Source organism: Sceloporus occidentalis, unplaced genomic scaffold (genome assembly GCF_023333645.1).
Source record: "Sceloporus occidentalis isolate IW3139 unplaced genomic scaffold, rSceOcc1.0.p SCAF_14, whole genome shotgun sequence".
Lineage (NCBI taxonomy): Eukaryota > Metazoa > Chordata > Lepidosauria > Squamata > Phrynosomatidae > Sceloporus > Sceloporus occidentalis.
This window is the reverse complement of record NW_028316994.1, coordinates 12840015-12858859: the sequence shown is the minus strand read 5'-3', so window position 1 is coordinate 12858859 and position 18845 is coordinate 12840015. Positions and strand designations below refer to the sequence as shown.

At 43.5% G+C, this 18845-nt stretch overlaps 2 protein-coding genes across 2 annotated transcripts; one reads left to right on the top strand and one right to left on the bottom strand.

The window, feature by feature from the left end:
• Nucleotides 1–719: 719 nt before the first annotated feature.
• Nucleotides 720–16430, bottom strand: LOC149304050 (dnaJ homolog subfamily C member 3-like). Its single transcript, XM_089481191.1, has 12 exons — nucleotides 16219–16430; nucleotides 14128–14238; nucleotides 10609–10733; nucleotides 9783–9857; nucleotides 9133–9276; nucleotides 8433–8614; nucleotides 7826–7945; nucleotides 6843–6948; nucleotides 5601–5721; nucleotides 4747–4879; nucleotides 4082–4230; nucleotides 720–2126 (listed from the first exon to the last, which is right to left on the bottom strand). The coding sequence occupies exons 1-12, from the start codon at nucleotides 16373–16375 to the stop codon at nucleotides 1990–1992; spliced, it is 1560 nt and encodes a 519-aa protein (XP_089337317.1). The 5' UTR covers nucleotides 16376–16430; the 3' UTR covers nucleotides 720–1989.
• On the top strand, nucleotides 16378–18671 carry ADAT3 (adenosine deaminase tRNA specific 3). Its single transcript, XM_089479668.1, has 2 exons — nucleotides 16378–16651; nucleotides 17591–18671. The coding sequence occupies exon 2, from the start codon at nucleotides 17619–17621 to the stop codon at nucleotides 18669–18671; it is 1053 nt and encodes a 350-aa protein (XP_089335794.1). The 5' UTR covers nucleotides 16378–16651; nucleotides 17591–17618.
• The last annotated feature ends 174 nt before the right edge of the window (nucleotides 18672–18845 follow it).

Genomic DNA, 18845 nt, shown 5'->3' with positions numbered 1-18845 from the left:
CTACTGAGAGGGCAACAAAATGAGGGCAAGTAAGAATTCTGCCTCCCTCTCCTTCAGTCTCCTAATTTCTAACATTGCAGCAACTTGAATCAAACATTTGGAATTAAGTTTACGCATCCAAAGAAAAGAGGCAGACACCATGTGAATACAAACATAGCAAAGGTTCTAGGTGTGTACTGCTTTTAATGTCTCACTACCTGTAACAGTCAAAATTTTGGGACTGAAGGCAAATTTCTTCAGGGGGGTCCAAAATTCTTAATTTTGGGTTTTTATGTGGAATAAGGCCCCATATTATCCCAGCACACTGCAAACAAGAGAGAAGCATACTCTTGATTTCTTTACTTATATAGTACAATATGTAAGTAACATACAATATGTTTACTCAAGAGGCAAGACCCCTTGAGGTCAAGGGAACATACTCCCAGGCCAGTGCAGAGGACTGCAACCACCTTTCTTATGCCTATTTGCATACAGAGGGCTGGAGAAGCAGAATCTATTTATTGGTTAAAGCTCATCAGAGGTCCTTCTGTTTACAGGCAGGCAGGCTAGCCGTAAATTCAGACCTTTCTGAGTGCTTATCCCTTGATTTGACTTAAACTGCAGCAGGATTCATTTTCTCTAACTTGGGGAAGGACTTGCAGATTGGGTAATAAGCACTTTTAGTCTGACGTACACTTTCTTTCTTACCCACACAATAATGTGAAGGAAAGACAGTTGGCAGCTTTGCAATACAAACGTTTAATCTTGACACTTGTGGTAAAAGTGAAAGTTAAGCACCCCTCCTTTTAAGTTACTCCTCTCAGCCATAGGATAGTGACAGTTGCCGAACATGTTTTATAAAGATACTGTGCTTAGAGGAGGGGGGGAAGAGAAAGAGGGTTTTTTGTTTTTTAAAAATTATTTGTGTAACATTGGAAATTGGGGAGGCCAGTATCCTGACTGAGTTGGAGAGAATCAGCCTGGCTAGTCACCCATGAAAACACTCAAAATCAGGCCTAGAAGAGAATTTTATAAAGATAAGGGAAAGAAGCTCATGTCTCCTTAAACTGGGTTCTTTAGCAATATAATTCCCCCTCATGTTTAGAGAAAAGAACAGTCAATGTTCAATACCAGAATACATCTTGCTATAAAAAAGAAAAATGTTACCAACTGGATAGGGTTATCTGACAGCCACAAATCCAAGACAGCACCTCCAAACTTTCCCTTCTCAAACATCACAGTCCAATAAGGGGGTTTCACAAGATTAATAGCCATATCAAATCCACCTTCCCAACTTAAAAAAAGAATCAAACCAGGGATGTTGCAACAGAGGAAGATATCTGCAGAGGCAGCTCAGGTTTCTCCCCCTGCCATCAGATCTAGAGATCACCACACGATATGGATTACTTCGGCACTTTCAGCCCAGAGCTTTTTGGGTAGGTGAACTTCAACGGAAGAAAAATGGCATACTTTTTTTTGGTAAGTAAAGAAAGGAACATTTGCCCCTCTGGGGCTGAAGATGAGCTACTTGGTTGATGGTTACAAGGTGAAGAGTCTTGGATTAAGAGATGACTTGGAGAAGGTTGGTTTCCCTGCACCAACTCATGACCTGCTGAAGGTTGGCCACACAAGGCCAATGAAACTCAGCCTAACTGGTTTGAGGGCCACTGTGAAAGGCAGGTTTTCTGAGAGATTTCCAGCTCTGCATGCAAAGTATGTCCCACCTCAAAGCTCCTCAAAGCTTCACCCATAGTTCAAGACAAGATGTCACTGTCTTTCTTCAGGACCTGGTTTATTCAGCAATGAGACATTTGGACAGATGAGGAGGGATGTTTGAACACAGCAGGGGAAATCCCTTCTTATCCTCCTCTTCCCTGTTGTGTAGCAGTTGTTTCCAGTTGGGGATGGATATTCCCCTGGAGTCTCTTGGTTAGCTAAATGCTGCCCAGAAGTCAGACTGTCTGTTCATTAGCCACAGTTTTTGCCTGCTTGTTCTGGGCTTGGCCAAAGTTAGTTGAAGTGAAATTTAAAATGGAAGTTCCCTGAGCCAAAGGGGTTGAATTCGAAGGGCCACTGATGTCCTCCCCCACCTTGCTGGCTCTCTGGGTCTAGTGGATCTTCACCGGAGTCAAACTTCTGTCTCATTTCTAGAAGCAAGGGAAAAAAAGGAGATTTCAGCAAGCAAAATTTCCAGAACATGAAGCTATGAAAACAAACCGTCTCCCTCATTTCATTTTTTTTTTTGGGGGGGGGGATTGGAAATTGGGGGGGAGGGGAGAACAACATTAACATCTTTTACCAACTGAAAGTTTCTCGGTTACTTTAGGAACATGAAATACATTATGTGTAATTTGGCTTGGCATAAAATGATCATGGTTGATATATAAAAGCTGTAGTTCATTCAATAAATAATTAAATTCAATTCATTTTTAAAAATATTTTTGCTGCCAATGAGTCTACAAGGATCTGAACTGTAAGAAACCATTTTTCTTTTGTCAATTTATGAGGAGACAAAAGAACTACAACAACAACATCCAATAAACAGCAGAACAAACTACCTACATAAGTAAAATAAAGAAGACTATTTTGTGTTCTCTAGTCCTTCCCAATGCCAAACAGGCTCATCACCATTACAAGAAGTGAGAAAAGGTAATCAACACCAGAAACTATAAAGATATGAGATAGCACACGGTCTTACACAAATGTTTACCTGTTACATAGTTTTTTCAGAAATAATACAGGGAGAATATGAATCATGTGTGTTAAATAGTTTATTCATCTATTCTAAAAGAAAATATCCCATAAATCATTTTCTACAATTTTTCTAGGCAAAAAAGGCCTCAGCTATAAAATGTTAAAAACAACAGCAACAAAAAAGAATCCTCCTGGCTTTCCGATCTCTACTGGGGAAGAGGAAGATGGAAATATTATCTGGTTAAAGTAGCAGCACTCAAACTTTTTTACTCTTGGGACTCTTCCTTTATATGTCATGCAGATGTCATCCTTCCCATTCAACATAATATATGAATAAAAATACAGTCGCCCTGCTCCAACTGTGGGAAGTTTGGGAAGAGTAGGGCCAGGGCCCCCAATTCACATGCCCCCTGGGAGGGTCCTGCTCCACTGAGAATCACTGGGTTAAAGGAATTAGGATCAGTTACTCATGGAACTTGCCCAACACTAAACTCATTTCTCTTTTAGTAGTTCTATTGATGCATTTTGCTTGTATTCAGGGATTCAGTGTATGGACAACCAGAAATAAAATTAGAATAGACTAGAATATGCATCACTGAGATACTAAGCTTCCTTTCATAATCCTTCTGAAATGGTATGACAATATCAGAATGGAGTGGCGACCAAAACCACCAATATGCAACCAAGAACGTATGCTGAATATGCAACCTTGCTGTCCAATCAGGCTTCAGTAGTTAAAATTCAGCAAATCTTTACAGTATTCAGTAACTTTAGGTCCATGCCAGAGATGTTCATTATCAGAACTAAATATCAAGTGTTAACAATGCCTAACTAAACCACACATAATTTCAAATTAATGGTGGGCTGTTTTCCTGTTTGTTATAAACAACAAAGAAACTTCTGCTCAATGTCCATACTGCCCCTCTTTGTTCTTTGTGCCAGGCTCTTCCCACAGGAATGGCGTTGTGCAAACCTGAGCCAAGTCTGCCTCCTTTACAGTGTTACCATAGCACCTGTAGATGAGATAACCACTTCCTTGCAATGATTGCAGTGATGGCGAACCTTTCAGTGACCGAGTGCCCAAACTACAACCCAAAACCTACTTATTTATCGCAAAGTGCTGTGTCCTTCTGGCTTTCTAGTGACAAACTCTAGTGAACTCTGTGTGTGCCCAAAGAGAGGGCTCTGAATGCCACCTCTGGCACACATGTCATAGGTTCGCCACCACTGCCTCAATGTATATCCTATTAGGTACCTGAAGTACCCAACCCCATGCTTAAGTTTTTGTACTAAAGTTGATGGCAGGCAAGATACATGATGTAACTCCTGACACTTGCATGTCTTATTCAGGTGAAAGAAAGCAAAATATCAGTTAAATCAGAGCAGGACTCCTCTGGATAGACTTTACCTAGATCTGTTAGGACTTCTTTAGCAGCTGCAATGTCTATAAATTTCTTCTCAGCTCTCTTTTTCTCATCTTCTGACTGGAAATTGTCAGGGTGCCATTGCTGAGCCAGCTTTCGGTAGGCTTTGATGATTTCCTGCTTATTTGCATTTCTGGGGTGGTGGGTAAACATAAACATGATTTGTTATCAGTTTTTGTTTTCAAGGAAAAGCACAACAACAAACATTTTGTACAGCTCTTAAGACATCCATTCAACTGCTAGGCCCAACTAAAGCAGACTCTCTGAATAGTTGTTGCAACTTAGGGAAATCCTACTGCTGGATTTCAATCTTGAAGCGCAGCTCAGACACAGTTACTGTGTCAATTCCAAAAGGGCAGGAGAAACAAAGGAAAACTGATCTCTTCAGTCTTCCAGATACTTTGGACTAGAACTCCAGAATCCCAGTACACAGATCATCATGATGGCTGGTGTTGCTGGAAATGAAAATCCACACACCTGGAAGGCTAAAGATTTCTCATCTTTAAACTAGGAGCTCAACTTTCTAGATGCAAACTCATCAAACCTCCTCTATGACTGTAACAATAATGCAAGAGAGTCTAGGATGCCTTGGGTCTCGGCCTCCTTTTTCATTTAGGGCTCTGAAAGCAATATAGGTCACACAAAATACCTTTGAACGCCAAGGATTTTGTAATAGTCTCGCTTCTTAGACTGCTTCAGAAGCTTCTGTGCCCTCTCCAGCCCTTCTTTCAATTCCTCATTCTCATCATCAATCCCTTTGGCTTCGTGATAGTCTTCAATAGCTACAAATAAGGCAAAGTTGGCTTCCATCAAGAAAAGAATATACAAAGCAGTTTATTTCATGTTTATTTTCTCCCCAAGTTGCCATATCCCCAGGGATAAGGTTCCTGTTCCTGTGCTGAGTATGGCAGAACTACCTAGTGTCAGGGAATCCAGAAAATCCCAGTTCTTGTTTTTTCTTTGAAGAAACAGCCAAGTTCTAGTTTGCTTATGTTCACAGTGAATCCTAACAAAACTGACAGCATTCAGGCAATTACCTTGAGTTTACACTTATATGAAAGTCGAGGTTCCACAATGATAAGAAATGGTTGGGCTGGGAAAATGCCACATAAAAGTTATTGGGCTCAGAAAGTTGACTATTCTGTGCAAAACAAAGAGAGAACCTCTGTGTTCAGAGACAGTGTTTCACTGACTGCCCCATGCTTGGCAAGTGGACATCAGCAAAGAATGGGTTGAATCCTGTTGGTATCAACTCGAATAATCTCATTAAATCAGTGGGCTTTACTTGTATGCTGACTCACCATTCAACAACAGATTCAACGGGTGTAGTCTAGCCGGGACTAACCAGCAAGCCTCTGTGTCCTTCTTAAAAGCTTAAAGGGAGTATCCAGCTAGCCACTTCTAGAAACAGAACACTGGGCTGGACAGATTGTTGATGTGATCCTGCAAGGCTCCAATCTTCTTAAGAGACGTCCCCTCCCCAACCATTACTGATCCTCTTACCTTTCTCAAACTCCTCATTCAGGATGTAGGCTTCGGCTCTGTCACGCAGGATGAACACATTCCTGGGGTCAAGCTGATGAGCTTCTGTACAGATGTCTATGGCTTCATGATGCCGTTTGCTCTGCAGTTGGAAAAGATGAAGAAAAACTGCATTGGTGTCCCCTTCTTCGTCCTGTACCATTATATCTATCACATCGAGTCAGATTAGACTTCTTAGTCACTAGAGGATGGGAATGAGAACCCCAGTCTAGAGGACTGAGGTCACTCGCAGGTGGGAAAGCTGGTACTGAGCTCTGTCATGCTGCCAATGGAGTTGACTTCCAAGTCACTTGGGTCTGGGGGGAAACACCTCTCTTGGGCCTACAACAGCCCAGAGATGACCAAAACCAAGGTGAATTGCCTCCTGTGACCTCTAGATGGCAGTGGAAGGCAATGAGGTGCAAAATAAAAATTTGATTCCCCCCCATGTGTGAGTTTGGTGGTGTGTGACTCTCAAGATCTCCTGGGGGAGGGCAATGCAGCTCCCTAGCCCCTTGCTAGACATGCACCCCTGCCGTAGGGGAGGGGGGCATCACAGGTCATAAAATCAGAGTTGGAAGGGACCTCAAAAGCAATTTAGTCCAATCTCCTGCCATGCAAGAACACACAACTAAAGCACTCTGAAAGATGGCTATTCAACCTCTGTTTAAAAAACTCAGAAGAAGAGTACACCACCCTCCAAGGCAGTCTATTCCACCATCAAACAGTTCTTACAGTAAAAAGGCCCTTCCTAATGTTTAGGTGGAATCTCTTTTCTTGTAAATTAAATCCATTGGTTCTCATTCTAGTCTTTTGAGAAGACTTTAGACAGAAAAGACTTCCTTCCTTTGTGTGAGAATGATAATGTTTCAAAGGTTCTCTTAGACATAAAGCCAGAAAGCCCTATTTCCACAAGCAAGAAGCAAAAGCCCCAAGAGGCTGAGTAACAAGACCAAGGATGAATAGTAAGGAAGTGATGGCAGAGGCAGAAAGGAAGCTCATATTCTTCTGTGTCAGATACGGCATTTCAAACCCAGGGGTTCTCAACCCTTACTCAAAATAGTATCAAATTTCAGTGCTACACATATGACCATTTAAACTAAGCATGACAATTTCTTTTGTTCATTTTAAAAACCACTACAGAGAAGATTTCACTTGCCAGATACAATTGTTTAATTCATTTCTTGCAAAGTGAAACTGCAAAGTGAAATGGCTCTGCCTCACCTTGGATAAACAGTGGCAGATGCGTCCTTTGGCCTTAGTGGTATAGATTGCTACAGCGGGCTCTGTTTTCATGGCTGCTTTATATTTCTCAATGGCATCATCATACCTATTGCCAGACACAGAAAAAAATTATTTGGAAAGGAACAGAGCTAGGTAATCTTATGGCCACATTACAAGACAGGGAAGGGGTGTTTCTTTCTTGTTCTGCTTGCAGCTGGTGGGAAGTAGGCTGGCCAACTGGATCCCTGCGGCTGACGTCAGTAAGGCAGCTCTTACACCAATTATCTAAGCTTATATTTTTGTGCCCAAATGTGCCACAGATAAATACTTGAAAGTGTAGCATGCCAAAGCCTTGTTAAGCACTGCAAACTCACACCTGAGATTTCTTTTTATTCCTGGATGAAAAAAGGAGTACGAGCCATCACTCTTGTGGAAAAGCTACCATATCAGATAAGAGAATCAAAAGGACAAATAAATGGAGACAAGCTGATTTGCTTCAACTTGGAATCCATTTATTGCATTTGAAAACATATCATTTAAACCTCTGGAATACCTGAACATCTGGATTAATGCATTTTAGTTAGTAAAGAGCTAGAAAATAGATGTTAATGTTTGTGTGTGTGTGAAACTTCCAATTCTCAGTGGTCTCCCCATTTGGAGCAAAGAAAAAGAAAAAGAAAAAGAAAAAGAAAAAAAAAGAGGTCAACATATAGCCTGCTATAGCATATAACAAACATAATATAATATTATAAGCATATAATATGAAAAGCATATATGCATGCAAGGTGGCTCAACTGTAAGTTCTTAAATGCTATAGAAGTCAGTTTCTCTCCATTTACCTTTGGAACAACCTCAGCACACAGTGTTTTTCTGCAGAGGATATTTGATTTTATTTGCCACATAAGCTGGAAACTCAACCCTGGTACTCTTGCAAATATGAAACCAAGGAAGGTAGAAAGGGTGCACAGAGAGAGAACCCTCACCTTTGTCCTTTGATGTGTTCCTCAGCTGATTCCAGCTGCTTGGCAAGCGTCTTCACTCGCTTGTAGTGGGAGAAGCATTCCTTGTCATCCTGGTCCAACTTCAGACACTCCCGTACTTGGCTGGGGAGAAAAGAATCTGGGTTTAGCTATAGAAAGAGGGACTTTAAACAAGATACCCTTCACAGGCATCCATTGGGAAGGGTATGAGTAGATGCTCAAAGAGAGAGCAACACACCTAAAGGCATCTTGAGATTCCTGACTGAGTTAGGAATATTCCACTCCACCACCTCTAAAGTAGGATGTTGCCTTATTTATTGCAGTTTTAAACCCTTTCTTTTCATAACACTTTGGAATTCATGAAAGTTTTCAAGTAGATGGTTATTCAATCATTAAGGTTCACCTTAGGGTTGCCATAAGTCGGAAATGACTTGAAGGCACACAACAGCAACACAAAACTGAATGTCTGTGCAGTATTCCTCCCAACCAACCCCTCCCTCTAAAGAACATAATAACTTCATGTGATAACACCAGAGTTGTGTCTGCAAAAAATAAAATAACCAGTACATGCACACCCTTATGTTGACACACAAAGATGCCTAGCACTCACATTAGGGCCTTCTCATGCTCCCCCAAGTAGTAATAGAGCTTGCTGAGCTTCAGGAAAGCTGCCCTGTTATCGTTACGTAGTCTGGTGGTGGGTTTTAGGTCCATGATGGCCTTGTTGTAGTTGCCAAGGTACAGATAGCATTCAGAACGCAGCTCTTTTGCTTCTGGGTCCCATGGGGAAATCTGACAAAGTAATGAAACATGGATGTTACTTGAGAAATTTGGTCAACAGTTCCTGTCAGCTATTCTGAACATTACTTAAGCCAGGCAAACCATGCCATCAACAGGCAAATCACACTATCAATAGTTCAGGCTCTCACTCTCAGAAAAGAAATGTGTCAAATCATAGGTTCCTAATTTTGTTCACAAAGTCATCTTTCCTCCATAGCCATTTTAGGGAGGGAACATGAGTTCCTCTTAATACAGTCCAACGTGATCAGACCTAATTGCCTCTTATAAAGCAAGCATCCTTCTGCCCTAGTTTTTCTTGAGTGAACCTGGCACAACTTGGTTATTTCATCCTACAGAAATGTGAAAAGGAACAGCAGGACACAAAATGTGCCTTGCAGTAAGATGGCAACCAATCCCAAGAGCCCACACAACCAGTCCCTGCTTATTAATGAGAATTTAAAGCCAGGTGCTCCGAGCCCTAATGCAATGCTCTTTCCATGCAAGTATAGGATGAATTAAGGACAAGGTACCTCGATTACTTGATCCAGAAAACTGATTGCTCCCAGGTAGTTTTTCTTCTGAAAGACTGTCCGAGCTTCTTGCATGGAAAACTCTAGTTCGGTGACCTGTTTGAGCTGGCTTTTGGCCTCTGTGTTATCTGGATTGCTCCTGAGCTGATGAAATAGTTGAAAGAATAAAGATGGAAATTTCCTTTGGATTAGGTTGCTGTCTATGACACAGACAAATGCTAAACTGCAACAGCTTGGGTTATAGCCAGGTAGGTAGTGAAGGGATAAAAGATCAGGGCCAACATACCAAGGAGAAATGACTGTTAGAATATATGAGATGTGACAGGTCATTTTCAGAAGACCTGTTTCTGTCTAACTAGGCAGATCTCCCCTCCATGACTTCTTGTTTTAATTCATTACATTTTCCTATTAGTTTGATTCACTAATTTCTGGTCACAAGAGGGAGACATCTTTTCTGACCACATTTATATATGCATGGAGACTACTATTGGAAATGGTCACAAATAAAGCAGATGGGTTTGCTGATGGAACCAGAGATGGATTCCCGAAGAAGCCCAAAAGAATCTTTCACAGGGACCATGCCAATCTCCACTGTGAGGAATTCACATGTACCAAATCCCACAATTTCTAGGTGTGGGCCTGTTGCTTACCACAGCTTCAAAGTCCTCCTTGGCCTGCTGTGTGCTTCCTTGTTTTAAGAGGATGTTGCCTCGCTGCAGTCTGGCCTGAGAAACAGAAAATGACCAATTCTTTTAGTAAAAAGCAAGGGCATTGAAGAGGAACAGCACAGAGCAAGTGGAATCATTTCTTGTTTAGAAAAAGGAAATAGATTTGTTGGGTTGCTTCTGTGCACAAACAAAAGTAGTCAAATATGTGTGTTTGAGCAAGAGCTCATGGGAATTTGAATTCATCAACATCAGGAGGAACACAGGTTCTTTAGCCCTGTTATACAGCAAAATAGGAAGCCTAACAAATATGCCCAACAAATTCATTTATTTATCCACGGGAACAACTAGCCTGATTCCTGGTATTGGTGACAAAAAACGTGCCACTTCAGGGACCTTCCTTTTCTCAAGAAAGAATCATTTAACCATTTCTACTTGTCCTGAAGCTGCAGAAAGAGAAAGAAAGACACTGTGACAGAAAAACAAGGGCTCTTGGGCATTTTTAAAATAAGTGTTTTGTATGGCTTCAATCAGACATAAGGCAGTCGAAAGTCATTTGAGGGCTAAAATGCAAGAGTAAATTCATTAAAAAATATAAATATAAAAATAACAATTTATTCATTAATGATCTAGAACGATTTTTACCAGTTGTTGTACAACATGTCATGTTGTTTAGAATGACTCTCTGACTAACACAACAAGTGTCAACCCTGGTCTTTTGAATAGCAATCCAGCACTTTTGACCCAGAATAATCCTCTGCCCTTCGTTCCTTTCCTTTAAGAAGACAGGCAAGGGAAAGGTAAGACTTACGACCAGGAAATCCGGCTTGAGCTCAATAGCCTTTGAGAGGTCTGGCAGTGCTGATTTGAACTTGCCCATGGCCAAATAGATGGTTGCACGTTTGTAGTAGGTAAGGTAGTTTTTGGGATCGCTTTCTGGGAACACAAAACAAAAGATGGGCATTTCTTTCTGTTTCAGAAATGTATCACACATCTCTTCCCACAGTAACCAAGTAATAAACCTTTGTGTGAAGTGATAAACACAAAGAAAGCTTTACTAATTTGTAGTCCTGCACATTACTGAAGTCCTACATATGCCATTTGGTTGCATGAGTGACACATTGGCAGCACTGAAGAAAGACCAGCTCTCTCCCAGTTTGCAAAAGTTTCCTTGAAGAGATATTTCATTTGCAAGTCTACCTTGAACTTTAACAACCACAGATCTTCCAAAGCAGAGCAGAGTTTACCACAGCAGAGACCTATCTTTTAATTTCTGCTCCCACTTAGAGGCCACAAAGTGATCTTGGCTCAGCCACTACCTCTCAATCTGGCTTCCTTTTCAGGGCTGTTGTGGAGACAAACGAAGAGGACAGAACTACACACACTATGTACAATTCATCGTATAATGGCTCTAATGAAATTTTATGTGTATTGTTTTATTATTTTGGTTTTTGCAATGGTCATTGACAAAAGCAATAAAGATTGATTGATTGATTCACACACTGTCCCAAGATTATTGGGAGATGCTTTGGCAATGGCATCCTGGTCACTAAGAGTAACACAGCTATATGGGTCTTGGCTTACTCTTGAGGTAGCCAGAGGATTTCTGAGTATGGAGTTGAAGGCTTTCATGGCCAGCATCCATAGTTTTTTATGGGGTCTTCGGGCTATGTGGCCAAACTGTTCTAGAACATGGCCACATAGTCCAAACCCCCATAAAAAACTATGATTTCTGAGTAGTTTTTTTAAGGGTACCATTATGTAGCATTGCTAGAGGATGTCAATCCTCATTCAATGGGACACTCTGTTCAAGTGTAAAAACTTCCAGGAGAGAAATTATATAAAGCAAATTGGAGCAGGTATATTCAAAGAGATAATCTCTCTCATTTTCCTTATTATAGTATGACAGGCCAACTGATTTATTTTACCATGAGCTTTTGCGGATTTTAATCCACTTCTTCAAATGTGGATTGAAATCCAAGGAAATTCACAATAAAATAGATCAGTTACTTTTAAAGGTACTGCAAGATTCTGCTCCTCCCTCCACTTTCTTCCAAGGCAGGAGGTCGCTGTTTGGAGTGACGGAGGGGTAGGTCTGTAATAAATAATAATAATAAAATTTTTATTTTTATACCGCCCTTCCATAGATCAGGGCGGTTGACAGCAAAATATCAAACAACATATACATCAGGGTTAAAAACAATTACACACAAACAGAATAAAACCCCCGTTAGCCAGTCCTCTTTGCCACAGAAGAGGAAGGGAGGCCCACTGGACTTTAATCGGGGAATGCAAGCTGAAATAGAAAGGTTTTTAGGTCCTTTCTAAATTGGGCCAGGGAGGTGGCCGAGCGGAGCTCTGTGGGCAGCGTGTTCCAAAGGGCCGGGGCGGCGATGGAAAATGTCTTCCTCGCGGTGGAGGTCAACCTAGCCCCTAGCACCTTAAGTAGTTGCTGCCCAGATATTCTGAGGGTGCGGGACGGAATGTACGGGGAGAGGCGGTCCTTCAGGTATCCTGCGCCCAAGCCATTTAGGGCTTTATAGGTCATCACCAACACCTTATATTGTGCCCGGAAGCGAATAGGCAGCCAATGCAGATCTTTAAGCACCGGTGTAATATGGCTGGCCCTGGAAGTTCCAGTGACCAGCCTGGCTGCCATATTCTGTACCATTTGTAGCTTCCGGGTTTGGTATAAGGGTTGCCCCATGTAGAGTGCGTTGCAGAAATCCAATCTCGAGGTTACTGTCAGGAAGTGCTGTAGCCTTGGGGAAATTGCTTGAGGCTTGACAAAAATCCTGACACACAATTCTCAGAAGGGCATTTGAGAACTAGATTGTCAACTTTACTAGAGTAGTATAGGGACTTGTGTAGCACCATCGTGTTAGGGAGTTTGTGTTTTTTTAAACTGGGGCTGAATGTGACCTAAAACTGTTCTGTACTTTTTAAAGTTCTTATGTTGTGCCTGAAGAAAGGGTGCCCTTCATGTACATATAATGCCTCTGAAATGTAATCTAGCTACCTACTTAGAATAAAACCCTCCCTATAAAACAGAGGTGGGCAACTGGATGGCTTGGGGGCTCCACTCACCTCCTCTGAGAGATCCTGGAAAACAGCATCTCCCCACTACACTTGCTGATATATATATATGTGTGTGTGTGTGTGTGTGTGTGTGCGCGTGCATGCACATGCGTGTCTTTATTGCCTCCTCTATGAAATGTGTGGATTCACCATAAGTCTGAAGGCACACAAATACACACATGCACTGTAGGGCACATAGGGGGCATTTTCACCATGTTTTGAGGCCTTTCCTAGGCCACTGTAGACCTAGAAAGGACGCTACTCAGAGGCAGACAGCCCAGTTAGCGATTATTGGGGTTCCAGAAAGAGGGTAGTGATGGCTGTGGCAAGTTATTGGAAAGTGGGACCTTCTCTCTCACTCAAGGGCGAGAGGGAGAGGAACAAACCCCTCACAGACATGCAGGATAAAAAGATCAATCATAAAGAAACAATTTGGAAATTAGCTTCTTAGCTAATTAACTGCATTTAATGATTCAGGAGTAGGTAACATTTGGCTCCCTTCATGGTTTTGGTCCCAAGTATTACCTTTGGCTAGAGTTCATGGAAGCTAAAGCAGAAAGCATCTAGTTTCTCAACCTTTTTTATTCTGAAGGAACCCTTGAAATAATTTTCAGCTCTCAGGGAAGCCCAGCATAAACGTTATTACACAAGCACCTTAACAATATTTATTTTGTTTCAGTCATGACTTCTTGCAGAAGACCAATGTCTTCTTGAAAAACCTCAAGGTTCTCGGGAAGCACTGGGTGAGAAACCCTGATCCAAAGGGCCACTTTATATTTTTGCTTTTTGTTTTAAATTGAATGGGTTTGAACATTTAAACCAAATGTGATAAGGCAAAGAGCATTATTGACAGAACTACTTTTTCCTGAAAACACACATCACTGAATGGATCCAGAACAGTGGTTCTCAACCTTCCTAATGCCACAACCCTTGAATACAGTTCCTCATGTTGTGGTGACCCCAACCATAAAATTATTTTCATCTCGGTTCCTAAGACCATCAGAAATATGTGTTTTCTGATGGCCTTAGGTGACCCCTGTGCAAGGGCCCTTTGACCGCCAAAGGGCTCGCGACCCACAGGTTAAGAACTAGAAACTTTCTTTCAATGGCCTTTTACCAAGATCATGAGAAAGTTCTGGTGGCTATGTGAACTGTCAAGATGGCCATGGCAGTATCAGCAAGCGCAAAATCTGACACGAGATGGTTCCATTCTTGGCTCAAAGGCTGCGACTGGACAGGCCAGGTTACTCACCCACTGCGGAGTGATAGTGAGACAGTGCTTCAGCCAACTGCCCGGCTGCCAACAGCTTCCGCCCCATTTCCAGATGGTTTTCAATCTCAGTTTGTCCAGCAGCCAGCAAACCTTTAACAAGGAGAAGAAGGTCTTAACAGAGGGTCATATCTCAGTGATAATATGCCTATTACACCTGCAAATCTGATGTTCCATCCCTAACATATCTAATCATAATAGCCCAGAGGCCTGTGACCTCGCTAGGATGGAGACATATTGGATTGCAAAAGAGGGGTCCCAGTTGAGATGTAAATGGACTTTAAAATTTTCTGGACTTTGAAAATCTCCCTATTACCTCATGGCCAGAAGGCGGAGGAACCTGCCTGCAAAAGATATCTTCCTCCCCATCACAACGTCTTTACTAAGGACTGAAACAACATGCAGGCATCTGACTAACGTCTCCAATTGTTTTTACTCCTATTTGGTTTGTAACCTCTTGCCTGATGAAGAAGGTCCATGGAGCTTCAAAAGCTTGCAAAAAGTATATTGTGCATTTCGGTTGACCAATAAAGGCATCACTGATGGATTTTTGTTTGTATAATAGCCCAGAGATACTGTTTTAGAATGACTTGTCTCATGTGGTCCTTGGAGGAAAGCAGCTCACCAAAGGCAGTGTACTTGAAATCAGTGATAACAAACAATAACAAGAGGAGGATCATCAGCCAGTCACTATCTTTCAGCCTAGCCTACCTCACAGGTTTGTTTTCAAGATAAAATGGAAGTCAGAGGAATATCTATGTCGCCTTGATCTCTTTGCCAGTCTCTGTTTTGGAAGGTTTTTGTGGACTGGGCTTTTTTGAATGGAGGAAGAAAATTAAGAGCTAAACACAGCAGAATGCAGAAAGAGTTGAAATTTATTGGCAGTTCTCTTGAAAGAAAGATCACAGAATTCCTCTTATCTTCTGGTTTAGAAGAGACCGCCAAGGGCTATCCAGTCCAACCCCATTCTGCCATGCAGGAACTCCCAATCAAAGCATCCCCACTGACAGATGGCCATCCAGCCTCTCTTTAAAGACCTCCAAGGAAGAAGGCTCCATGACACTCTGAGAAAGCAGCATCTTCCACTGTGGAACAGCCCTTACTGTCAGGAAGTTCCTCCTAACGTTGAGGTGGAATCTCTTTTCCTGGAGCTTGCATACATTGCTCTGAGTCCTAGTCTCTGGAGCAGCAGAAAACAAGCTGCTCCGTCCTCAATATGACATCCCTTCAAATATTTAAACAGGGCTATCATATCACCTCTTAACCTTCTCTTCTCCAGGCTAAACATCCCCAGCTGCTTAAGTCGTTCCTCATAGGGCATGGTTTCCAGACCCTTCACCATTTTTGTCGCCCTCCTTTGGACACGCTCCAGTTTCTCAATGTCCTTTTTGAATTGTGGTGCCCAGAACTGGACACAATATTCCAGGTGGGGCCTGACCAAAGCAGAATACAGTGGCACTATTACTTCTCTTGATCTAGACACTATACTTTTATTGATGCAGCCTAAAATTGCATTGACCTTTTTAGCTGCCGCATCACACTGTTGACTCATGAATATCCCATGATAGGTTCGCGTTAGTCATTATAAGTGAGAAAATGACAACAAGAACAAGAACAACAACAAGAACAGGCTGGGTATAAATGGTATTCAAACAGCTGTTATTAGAGCTGTAGCCTCGCAAAGGCAGCTTTTCCATGCTGGGGTTAGAGTATATATAACGTATGCTACTGGCTTACATTTTTAAAGGCTATAAAGGTAGTTTGGGGTGGCCTTGGCTAAGTCACACTCTCTCAGCCTCAGCTGAGGACTAGAGACAAGACTGAGGCTGCAAGAGGGGGAACCTGACGTCACTAAAAAGGGGGCGGGGCGGTAATATACGCCACCGTGAGTGGGCGGGGCTTAGGCAAGAGGATGGCGGGGGCCGGGGGAGAACGGGAAAAGCCAGGACCAATCAGGAGGAGGAGGGAGAGGAGCCTAGTGGCTCCAGCGGAGGCTTCAGGGTCGGCAGAAACCCTCTCCTGCGAAGAGAGAGGGCGAAAGGGAGGCGGCGGCCTCCTGGTTACCATGGTTACCTGGCAGCTGGAGGTCCAGCAGGACGCAGAGCAAGGACGCGGCCCACAGCAGCCTCCTCTCGCAGCCGCCGGGGCCCAACCCGGGCCCTTCCCCGCCACCGCCGCCACTCCCCAGCAGCCCCAGGCTGCGCCACACCGGCAGCTGCCCGGACTCCATGTCCCAGCTGCGGAACGAACTCACTTCCGCATCCGTTTCCCCGGCGGCGGTTATTAAAAAAATGCACACACGCTTCCGGTCGCTCTAGCCTCCAACTCGCTGGTCACCGGGAAAGCGGCCTTTCTAGGACGCGCTCTTTGTGTCCTCCTTCGAACGTTCGGGTTCGTCCAATCGCGGGAAAAAAGGAAGGGACGCATGGCCAATCAGCTTTCTGGGTTTGAACGGCGGTAGCCAATCAGGGGAGAGGAGGTGAAAATGCTGGAGGTCTGTTTCTAGGTAAGATATACACACGCACACACGTATATAGGGAAGTAATGCCATAGACTACTTATATTGGGCAAATTATTGTATTTATTATTATTATATTAATATATTTAAGAAGATGCAAATAACTTCAGTGGGAAGGAAATGGGGCAAGCGAGGTGGTTGCTGTTGGACTAAGATTTGGGTTCATCTACACTTTAGAAATAATGCGGTTTGACACCGCTTTAACTGTCCATGGATCTATCCTACAGATTCCTGGGATTTGTAGTTTCATGAGCCAACAACAGCCCTCTTTGTCAGAGAAGGCTAAAGACCTTGGTCCACAACACACACTGCAGAGATAATCCAGTTTGAGACCGCTTTAACTGCCCCGGCTCAGTGCTAGGGAATCCTGGGAATTGTATTTTATTGTGGTCACCAGAGCTCTGTGGCAGAGAAGGCTCAATGTCTCTGAAAACTACAGTTCCCAGGATTCCCTGGCATTGAGCCAAGGCAGGAAAAGCAGAAGACCTCATTACAGGTGGATAGATTATGGGTGCATCTACACTGCAGAAATAACGCAGTTTGACACCACTTTAACTACCATGCCTGCATCCTTTAGGATCCTGGGGGTTGTAATTTTGTAGGGCACCAGCCCTCTTTGGCATAGAAGGCTAAAGACCTTATAAAACGGCAAATGCCAGTATTCCATAACATGGAACTACAGCACTTAAAAGAGGCGTCAAACTGCATTATTTCTACAGTATAGATACACCCTCAGTCAAGGAAGCCTGAACTTGCAAGGCTGTTGATGACAAAGTGTTATGGAGGTTTATTGTTCGTAGGCTCATCACAAACTGAAGCCAACCTGATGGCAATTGACGACAGACAACAGGGCTTGTGTTGCATCAACAGTTTGTACATTTTGTTATGCCACTCCATTTGGGATAATCTGCCATTCTCTTTTCCCAGAGTGTGTGTTGGGGATACGTTGAGCCAGATGGAGCCAGACTGCAAGCGCCGGAAGACTGCAGAGCCCAATGATCCCTCTGGGTGGGAAGTGCTGCCAGTTCTTTCAGAGAGGGAATCTCAAGGAGTTACACTAATGCCAGTTTATGTTGCTCCAGTGTTGGATAAGAAGGAGGCATGCCGGCTAGTGAAGGAGGTCTCCGCTGTCTATCCACTGGGGGACCACCCTCACCTGAAGCGCATCCGTGCCTGTGTCTCTCTGAACAGCCCACATCCACTGGAAATCATCTTGTGCCTAGCAAGCTCCAGGCAAGAGCAAGATGGCTTGCAGTCTCTCTCTGAACTTTTCTCCAGTGGCCAAGTGGACCTGCGTGGCTTAGGAGAACCCTTCTTAGCCTTGGTCCCAGTTCACCCGCCATTGACCCGTCCCCAGTATGAGGAAGCTGCTTCTCACTGGCCTGTCACTTTCCATGAGAACAAGCGCATCACTCAAGCCGTCAGTGGGAGCCTCTTCACTCCTTTGGAGAAGGCCGCCATGCAAAAACACATGGAGCTGGCCATCCAGGCAGCAGAACAGGGGGCAAAGAAGGGCATGAAGCCAGTAGGTGCTGTGGTGGTTGACCCAATCTCTAGCAGGGTTCTGGCTGTTGGGCACGATTGCCGGGATGGCTTCAACCCATTGCTCCATGCTACCATGGTCTGCATTGACTTGGTGGCCCACAGCCAAGGAGGTGGGGCATACTGCTACAAAGACTACCCCGCTTGCACTTTCCTTGAGCTGGACCACCAATCGGATCGTTCTTCCTCTTCTGGCAATGGGATCCCCTACATCTGCACCGGCTACGACATGTACTTGACGCGGGAACCCTGTGCCATGTGTGCGATGGCTCTAGTGCACTCACGGATTGAGCGAGTTTTCTATGGGGTGCCATCCCCTCACGGTGCCCTGGGGACCAAGTTCCACATCCACAGTCGCAAAGACCTCAACCACCGCTATGAGGTGTTTCGGGGCGTCTTAGAAGGACGGTGCTGGAGCCTGACGCAGGTTCCTGTTCTCAAGGAATCAGTGAGAGACAGTCCTTAAAGTGCTTTCTTTGTACTTTTTTTAAAATAAAAATTTATTTTAACAACAGTTATCAGTGTTGGGATTAACTGAGTGTCTGGAGGGCTTGACAGTGATGGAGCACACAGCATGGATTTGTTGTGCCATGATGTATGGCGGGTAGTGAGGAATGGGGAAGGATTAACACCTGGAATA

Bases quoted from the DNA above. Each gene is read 5' to 3' on its own strand.
- LOC149304050 (XM_089481191.1), bottom strand. From the start codon at position 16,375: ATGGAGTCCGGGCAGCTGCCGGTGTGGCGCAGCCTGGGGCTGCTGGGG. The intron at 6,949-7,825 runs GTGAGGGTTCTC...GTCTGGCAATAG, and splicing joins GAACACATCAAAGGACAAAG to GTATGATGATGCCATTGAGA. The intron at 2,127-4,081 runs GTAAAGTCTATC...CCTTGCTTCTAG, and splicing joins AGAAGTCCTAACAGATCTAG to AAATGAGACAGAAGTTTGAC.
- ADAT3 (XM_089479668.1), top strand. From the start codon at position 17,619: ATGGAGCCAGACTGCAAGCGCCGGAAGACTGCAGAGCCCAATGATCCC.